General features: G+C 45.0%; 1 protein-coding gene across 1 annotated transcript in view; it reads right to left on the bottom strand.

Moving 5' to 3' along the window:
• LSM7 (LSM7 homolog, U6 small nuclear RNA and mRNA degradation associated) overlaps nucleotides 1-1,760 on the bottom strand; it is an 8,538-nt gene extending 6,778 nt beyond the window's left edge. The window contains exon 1 of the mRNA XM_009638888.2: nucleotides 1,719-1,760. Within this exon, the coding sequence (XP_009637183.1) occupies nucleotides 1,719-1,760 (42 nt within the window). The remainder of the gene's footprint in view (nucleotides 1-1,718) is intronic.
• Nucleotides 1,761-9,363: the final 7,603 nt, after the last annotated feature.

Genomic DNA, 9,363 nt, shown 5'->3' with positions numbered 1-9,363 from the left:
GTGGGAAGAGGACAGCATCGTTCGTGCCCCGGGCTGCGCCCCGTCTGTGCTGTGTGCCCTCCGCGTTTTAGCGGTATTTATATATATATGTATTTGGGGTTGTTGTTTTTTTGGTTTTTTTTTTTTTTCTTTTAGTTCTTCTTTCCGTATTTAACACCATATTCCTCGTAGTTCTTAAAGCCTCGGGCCAGCAGCCTCCTCCTGGCAGCCCTTCGGGAAGGGTGTGCAGGCCGGGGGCTGGGGCTGGGATCCCGGCAGCAGGGTCGGCTACGGGTCCATCCCGCCTGGCAAACTCTGCTCAGAGATAGCAGAAGAGAAAGGGGATTTGGGCTGAACCTGACCCTGTAGCCTGGCCTGAATCTTGCATTCTCTTTGCTTATAATGCTAATAAGCTTTGTGGGATAATTTTTTAAGGGTGTGACAAACTAGGCACATAATCCTGGTACAGGAGAGAGTAGACTTCCACAGAATCCCAGGATGGTGGGGGCTGGCAGGGCCCTCCGGAGCTCACCCAGCCCACCCCCCTGCTCAAGCAGGCTCACCCAGAGCAGGGGGCACAGGACAGCGTCCAGGCGGGGGTTGAAGATCTCCAGAGAAGGAGACTCCACAGCCCCCCTGGCAGCCTGGGCCAGGGCTCGGGCACCCTCCAAGTCAAGAAGTTCTTCCTCCCGTTCAACTGGAACCTCTTGTGCTTCAGTTTGTGCCCATGGCCCCTTGTCCTGGTGCTGGGCACCACTGGGAAGAGTCTGGCTCTGTCCTCGTGACCCCCACCCTTGAGATATTTGTAGGTGTTGATGAGATCCCCTCTCAGCCTTCTCTTCTCCAGGCTGAACAAGCCCAGCTCCCTCAACCTTTCTTTGTAGGAGAGGTGCTCCAGTCCCCTCCTCATCTTTCTTGCCCTCCTCTGGACTCTTTCTAGGAGTTCCTCATTCTCCTTGACCTGGGGAGCCCAGAACTGGACCCAGTGCTCCAGTATTTTTGGCTGTTGCATTGGACAGTGCATAGCTTTTGTATTTTAAGTTCGGGTGCTTTGTGTTCTTAAAATGTTGAAGTGTCACTTAAAGTTCTTAACTGTTTATTAGGCAACTTGGAGGGTAGTGTCTCTTCTTGAGTATTATTGGTGTAACATTTTAACACTACAGTCTAATCTTTCCCTCTTCTGCACCCATCTCCTCACTGATTCCTTGCCAGTGATCTTTAGTTACGGAATGGTCTGTTTGCCAGTTAACTTCTATTTTATTTCTGCATCAACCCATTTGTTTTCTTTTCTCCATCATTTCCTGCATCATCCCTTCCTTATTCCGCACATGCCCTGTGCATTTTGTCACCTCTGCTAATGTTTCAAGTGGACCGGTAGTGCCAGCATAGGCCCCACAAATTAATAAGATATAAGAACAGGTTGGGGACTGGCGTGGAGTCAGTTTGATCCATCAGTTTGGAAAAGGTGAGCACATCGGTGTGGAAGGACAGCAGGTGAGATGCTCCGCTGGTGGATACGTGGAGATCTTGGCTTCAGCTTCGTGCTTTGCAGCATACTGCCTTTCTGTAAGCAAGTCATTTAGTATGTTTGTGCAGTGGCATAGTGTTAACATGCTTGAGCAAGCTTTGAACAGGCTGGCCAGAGTGCTGAAGCGGTCCTGCTGCAGCAGCAAGAAGCAAATTTACTGTATGCTGCTAGTATGTTTCTGTTAGCCCAGCTAACAAATTTCTTTGACTACCTCATATTTTGCAATACTTCTACATCTCTTGTACTTGCACATGTCGGTGTGGTTTTAGATAGTACCTCAGCCTGAGGCAGAGGGGAGTGCTCTGATGCGCTTGTACTACCGTGACACACTGGTGATGGATGGATGGGGTTATTCTGGGGAACAAAGCTGACAGCTCTCACAGTGAGCTGTTATGTGTTTGCTGTGCTCCAGCTGTACTCGCCATCAGTGGCTTACTCTTGTCTTAGTGCTGTTGGGCACGTTCAGAAAATAGCTTTGTCTTCCTCCTTGAGATACATTAATAGGACTTTTTTTTCACCCCCTCCCCCTGCCCAGGGGGAGGTCTTGTCCACATTTGCTTCTAAACTCTGAATTTATATAGGAAGAAGGAACAGCTTGGCTAGTGAAGCACGGTGCTCTCAGATCTGAGCCCTCATCTGGGAACACCTGAAGAGGGGTGTGATCTTACAGATCCAAGTACAGTCTGCACTTAGATCTTGCTTTGGTATCCGAGTCCTCGCTTTTCATTTCATGCCCCTCTCATTCTAACCATTCCTTCGCGGCATTGCTACCTCTCAGTTGTCCTGTAACAGTAGCAGATGTACCTGAGCCTTTGACTAATGAAGCCTATAGTAACGTGATCTGCAGTGAGCCTGTTGAATCTAGTGGGTCTTTGCTATACAAGCTTTCAGCAGAATATTGAATTGAGGTCATGGTTTCTGTATTTAAAATCAGAGCACTCTATAATGTAGGTCTGAAGAGTTGAAAAGACTGAAATTCTGGATTAAGATGGTGGTTGACAGTTTAGTCTCAGTGTCATGGTTTAACCCGGCTGGTGACTAAGCACCACGCAGCCGCTTGCTCGCTCCCCCCACAGTGGGGTGGGGGAGAGAATCAGGAGTAAAACTGAGAAAACTCATGGGTTGAGATAAAAACAGTTTAATAGGTAAATCAAAAGCCACACGCACAAGCAAAGCAAGGAATTCATTCACCACTTCCCACGGGCAGGCAGGTGTTCAGCCATCTCCAGGACAGCAGGGCTCCACCACATGTAATGGTGACTTGGGAAGACAAACGCCATCAATCTGAACGCGCCCCCTTCCTTCTTCCCCCAGCTTATACACTGAGCATGACGTCATGTGGTATGGAATAGCCCTTGGGCCAGCTGGGGTTGGCTGTCCTGGCTGTGTCCCCTCCCAGCTCCTTGTGCCCCTGGCAGAGCTGAGAGCTGAGAAGTCCATGGCCAGCCTAAGCACTACCCAGCAACAACTAAACCATCCATGTGTTATCAACATTCTTCTCGTACTAAATCCAAAACACAGCACCATACCAGCTACTAGGAAGAAAATTAACTGTCCCAGCTGAAACCAGGACACTCAGGGAATTATTTCATGGTGAACATGAAAAACTCTCCACGTACAGTGCTTGTTGAAGGAGTGTTTTCTTTGTGTGCAAATTTGCTGTCTGCTGTTGATGGCCTCCCAATTGATCAGTGCGGTTCATGGGAAGGAACACCCCTGCTCCTGGGAACTCCGCTATGTGTCTTGCATGATATGTACTGAAAGGGTTGGCATAGCTCATAGCTCGTTCATTCCTCCTTTGGGGAACACCCCTCCTAGTGTCTGTTAAATCTCTCTGAGATCCAGGTGAACAAATCAGCTGGTAGAGCTACTGAAAGTGGAAAAAGTGTATGGGGCACGTGGGTGAGTTTGGGGTTGGCTCAGTCACTCACTGCAGTTTCTTATAATATAGGTCAGCTGAATTCCTCTTCTCCACCTTCTTCCATCATTTAACTTGCAAGCCCCAGAGCTTGTCTCTGAGCTAAATTAATTCACCAACATGACAAAAAAACCCCCACAACCCACCTTAGCAAAAAGCTGGGGAGTTTTCTGCTCTTAAGGCATTAAATAAACCAAGGAAGGGTCTGATGAGGTTGAGAGCAAACAAGCTTGCTCTTCTAATGCCACAATTAGATTGGCTCAGTTGTCTGTTAAGTTGTGCCCTTAGGCTTCACGTTTCTGTTGTGTGAAAACCTTTTCCTTGTTTTGCAGCTTTTATATAAAACACTCCACTTTGTGTTAATTGGCCAACAGTCCTCGTAAAGCTGATTCTGGCGGATTTCTGGTTTTGCAGAGGTCTCGCTTGTGACATGGGGTGGTTGCTGAATATGGATGCCTGATTGTTACCAATGTTTAAATACAAATATTCTCTCCTTATTCATGTAGGTAATTCCCTACTTAACTGGGAGAAGTTACTTCTGCTCTTTGAGGCTAGGAAGCCCATTCTTGTTGAAGTGCCTTCTAAATCATATGTATTCTAAGAAGGAAATATCATAAACCACCTTATTGCCACAGCAGCTGTTAGTTTTCTGTCCGTGTTTGAAAAAGGCTGGGCTTGATATCCAAACACGTGGGAAAGAGCCCTTGGGGGCTGTGGGAATGTTGTATAGGATCTGCGCAGGAGATTACACTCTCTCATGGGTTAATCTAGGATACGGAGGGATCTCCAGAAGCTAAGAAACATAAATGTTGTCACCATCCCAGTGCATCAGCTGCACTGCTTTGAACTTACTGTTGTTGTCTGATACCTAGTGACATAAATAAAAACAAAACTGGAAGCATCAAAGCCCTTGGTACTGCAACAAGAAACTCTGATGCCTGTGGCTATGCTTAGGTGGGAGGATAAGAACAAACTTGTGGCTGTTAAGACTTCAGAACTGTGCTTTGATGCTAAGTGATAATTGCTTTGTAAAAATGTCTGTTAATCTCCGTTCTCCATGGACTCTCTAAAACTCTGTACACACTCTTCTGCTTTTAGCCCTGCTCATATTCCCTTTAATTCTTTTCATTCTGGATTTTTTTTTTTTACTTGGCTTTTGGCACACAGAACCACATAGCTTCAAAAATGTTTTGAGCACTTCACATTAGAAACCTTTTACTCCCTTAATATTTCTTTCAAGAACATCCATTAAGTTGCCCAGAAAGCATAATTGTGCATTACTGTCTTCTGTGTGCCGTTTGGGGATTATTACTGAGCTCCAGTAATGGTTATCTAAATGGAAATGTAGCATTGCACCCTGTAGTTACTGTCTTGTTTTAAAGATGTGTAGCTTATAAATGTAAAACTTTTAACTATACAGGTTGATTGTTTCTCAAATGCATAAAGCTGTGCAGTTACAGGGAGCTGGCTCCTGCAGGACTGCCCGAAGCTTTTGGAGGCAGTCATACATGCAATATTCAAAACTGAGCTACTCTTTTTAAGCCCAACAGGATCCTGTAACAATCACAGAATCCCAGTTCTCTGGAATGGGCTGCCCAGGGAGGTGGTCGAGTCCCCATCCCTGGAGGTATTTAAAAGCCGGGCAGACGAGGTGCTTAGGGACAGGGTTTAGAGGTGGGATGGCAGGGTTAGGGGAACATTTGGACTTGATAACCTTAAAGGTCTTTTCCAACCTGGATGATTCTGTGATAATGGCAGAGGATGGCAGGGCCCTCTGGAGCTCACCCAGTGCCACCCCCCTGCCCAAGCAGGCTCACCCAGAGCAGGGGGCACAGGACAGCGTCCAGGCGGGGGTTGAGTATATCCAGAGAAGGAGACTCCACAGCCCCCCTGGGCAGCCTGGGCCAGGGCTCGGGCGCCCTCACAGTCAAGAATTTCTTCATCCCGTTCAACTGGAACCTCTTCTGCTTCAGATTGTGCCCATTGCCCCTTGTCCTGGTGCTGGGCACCACTGGGAAGAGTCTGGCTCCATCCCCGTGACCCCCACCCTTGAGATAATAAGCAGGAAACAGTTTTGTTGTGGTCTTTTGTCTGTATCTGTATTTAGATCTCTGTGACTTGTTACTTTTGGAAGTAAAATTCAGTATACTGAAAAATAATTCATTATTATTATTACTTTTTCCTTTTGTTGAAAGGTGTTTAGGTGCTATGGTTGGACAGCTCAGATACGAGTTAAAAAGTCCACCATGGCAAATAGTTGGAGTGTTTTGCTAAACACATTCTTTCCTCACCGCGTATGCACGATAGTGTCTCCCTTCTTCCACAAAAAGCTGCATCTTGTAAACCTGCACTTTGCTCAAGCGGCTTTAATCTGCCCTGAAATAAACAGTGTAACCTGCCACGCTCTGCACGCTTCAGGACAAATGGGGTAGATTTTAGAGCACTTAACGAACGCTGATGTTAAAAAAGGGGGGGGGGGGGGAAGTTGCTGCCTGCGTTCTCAGACTGATTATATACAAGAGAGCTAAATATAAAGATCTGTACCTCCTGCCTGGTTTTAGGGTGATGTTTCTTTCCTGCTTTGCTGACCTCTTGCAGCAGAACGGCGTCATTTATCCTCCAGGCAGCGTGGAGATCGTTGCTGTGTTTAAAGAGTCATTCTCTGAAGTGTTCCAAAGAGCATCTCTTTGCCCTGAGTGTCTCCTAGGGGTGCAGGGGCACTGCTCTGTAGTGGGGTTTGAAGTGAAGAGGGAGAAATGAGAATGATGGATTCTTTTAATGGATTTTTGAATAAACACGTTAAGCCGTAACTTTGCTGCTGCCTCCAGTCGTCTTAAGCATCTTGTTTCTCAGCTGCTACCTGGAGAAACAAATGCATAAGATGTATTTGTAAGAGTGTAACTGTGTAATTATCAAATCATTAGTCTGTTTAGCTTACAAATGTTAAACTAGATGTTGCCAGATGAGTCTGTCACAACTTTCTGCCTAATTCAGTAGCAGTGGTGGTTAGGGATATTACACTGTTTTTTCTCTCTGGAACAAGGCTTCATCAGTTCTGGTAGGCACAGAGGGATTTGTTTGGGGAAAACTAAATTTGAGCAATAAGCAATTAAATATGTTTTCAGTCAATGACTGCAGTTTTGTTTGAGTGCTTGACAGGAGAAGGAGACGAAGATTGGGAAGGGAGGAGTTGGGTATGTGGGTAGAGGACAGTAGGACATGAAGGGGGACTGTAGAAAGACAAGATAGATAGGGTTGGGGTTTTTTTTTTCTTCATTTGGGTTTTTTTGGGGTTTGGCAGGTTTTGGTTTTTGTTTTGGTTTTGTTTTTTTTTTTTTTGAACCTGCTGCTGGTGTTGGTGACAAACTGATGGTCTCCACTTATCCCATGTCATGGGGTCACCAATGAATGGGCAGCGTTCCACCAGAAACAAAATGTGGGGCTAGTTAAGGTGAGAGCCCAGTCAGTTACTGTACCTGTTTCAGCTGTGTGTATATATATATATATTATTTTTTTTTAAAACAAATTTCAAAGTGCAAAGTGCTAGTGAGGATTATTGTGAGTTCTCAATTAAAATGCCAATAAAATGGGGAAACTTCCCCTTACAGTAGGAAGCAAATGCTCTTGGAACACAGAAAGGATAATAGGAAGAATCCAGTTACATGAACAATGTTTGATGTGCTGAAGCACTGGGTGGCCAAATCACTAGGCTAAAATAGTGTTTTGAGAATGCTACGTTTAATGTGGTCAATTTTTTCCTTTCTAATAGCTCATATGAAGTGAAGTACCGATATAATTTGCATTTGCTCTCAGCATTGTCTTTTTATAGTCTATTATCAGACAGCACTACTTCAATGTTGCAGTTGCTCTGTAAGAGGACTGTGAGGCTCTGAAGCAGTTACTTAAAGATCAGCAAGACTCCTTGAAAAGGAAGCATTGATCCAGATTTGTATAATTGAGTTTAAAAAGAAAAAGAAACCAAACCAAAAAACCCCAAACCAACCCTCAAAAGTCAGTTTTTACCCTGCTTTCTGAGCATTTCTTTTGTGTCTGAACTTTTTTTTTATCTGAGGCATTTAAAGGTTCTTGCAGCAACTGTGCGATGGTCAGGTCTTAATCTTAAATTGAATCCTCAATGTGGTGGTGTTCAAACCTGACCAGATGGGTTGCAGCGTGCATGTGAGCAGGCGTGGTCCCAAGGAGCTGATGTTCAGTGTTTTGCATGAAGGAAAGAGTTCTTAAACTTAAGGCTTCTACAATGAGTGGAGTTGGTGCCTGAGGCTACTCCCAAGACAGTGCTTGCAACCCTATTATTGCTGCCCTGAAGAGCCCAGAATTATCCCATAGAGTTTAATGGTGACTTGGATGATGATAAAATTAAATTCTGCATGCCTTCTCATTCCAGCAAGGAGAAGGCCCTATTGTCAGAGAGAGAAGCAACACTAGGTACCCATTTGCCACTTAAAAATGGGAGGAAGAAGGAAAGAAGATTTGTATTGGAGCCCTTAGAGTGCAAGAACAGTCACAGTAGACCTCATGATACACTTTGTGTTTCTTCAACAATTTCTGAGGGTGGGGAGGATTTCAGTTATTTTCATTCAGTTCATATGAGAGTGAAGTCACCACTAATGAAAGTTAAATAAAACCACCACTAGTGCTAGGGAAGTTGCATGTAATTCCACGGCTGCTTTGGTTTTCATCCTGATTTCTGGTTACCTGGGTGAATACCTGCTTGGTGTAGGAGCAGACAACTGCACCAAATCCACAAGAATGTTTACTTTTGCAGGTTCTATATATGGTCTTGTAGGCAATTTTGGTCTGCTTTTTTGGGTGGAAGATGAGGAATAAATCTGGTACTCATAAAATTGTGTCACTATGCTCAGGGAAAGGAAGGAGGGGAGGAAATATTTAAAAGAACGAAGTTCATAATGAAGAATAAAAAAATTGATGAATAACTGTAATAGGGAAGTGTTTGCTAGTACCTGCTATAGCAGAGGGACTAAAAAACCAATTTAAGTAATTCTTGTGACGACCAGTCACCCTATGTAGCCCCTAGGTCTTTCAACTAAAAAACCAATTTAAGTAATTCTTGTGACGATGTAGCCCCTAGGTCTTTCCGTTTTACTGGAAAATGGCCTGATACAATCTGACATAACCAAAATCATGATGAAATTATGATGTTTGCTATGTATTATTTTGCAGGGATGGGAAGCTGAAAATACTTGTGTTAAAAGGAGCACTTTCTGTGGTTAGATATGGTTAGAACGCTGATGTATTTGCTGCATGTTACTGTGTTTGCTTTTTCTTCAGCCCTTGTTCACTTTCTACAAATTCCGATAGGATCTGGGTTCTGTTACTTCAGTTCCCTGGAGTTCCTAAGGAGACTTGTGGCTTTTTCATGGTTAAGCCAGCTAGGATTATTCTTGCCACCATGGGCTGCTCCCAGCGCGGAGGCGGCTGCAGGAAAGGCTGGTGTAGCTCCAACCTGAAGCCACCCTGCATATCAACTGGAATTAACTCATACCACAAGCACGTCTTGCTTAGGTAAAGGCTCAGATTTCATGTGGAGTGGTTGGGGGTTTGGTTTTTAGTACCTTTTGAAGCTTTGAGGAATTCGTAACAGCTTTAAGAGAGCTCTGAGTGAAGAATGGTAGGCCAGGTTTGTGACTAACGGCGCACGAGGTGCACACAGCTGTGAGCGTAGCGCTCCTAATTCTTCAGCTCAGGACCGCAGCCTGGGCTGTACTTGGGTGTGAAGTTCAGGTGGTCCTTCCACTGCAACTCGGCTCTGTTCCAGGGGTTGGACGTCAAGTTAAAGATGACCAAAGCTCATGATTCAATGGATTTTATCCATTAACAGCTGGAGTGAAGCTGTCACGTTCTGCCTTCTTGTAGGTTAAGCCTGGTAGGCAGCTGAGCACTACACAGCTGCTTGCTC

This window comes from Egretta garzetta, unplaced genomic scaffold, assembly GCF_000687185.1.
Source record: "Egretta garzetta isolate BGI_Z169 unplaced genomic scaffold, ASM68718v1 scaffold345, whole genome shotgun sequence".
Lineage (NCBI taxonomy): Eukaryota > Metazoa > Chordata > Aves > Pelecaniformes > Ardeidae > Egretta > Egretta garzetta.
Note: the sequence above shows the minus strand (reverse complement) of the source record. Positions and strands in the feature narration are given on the sequence as shown.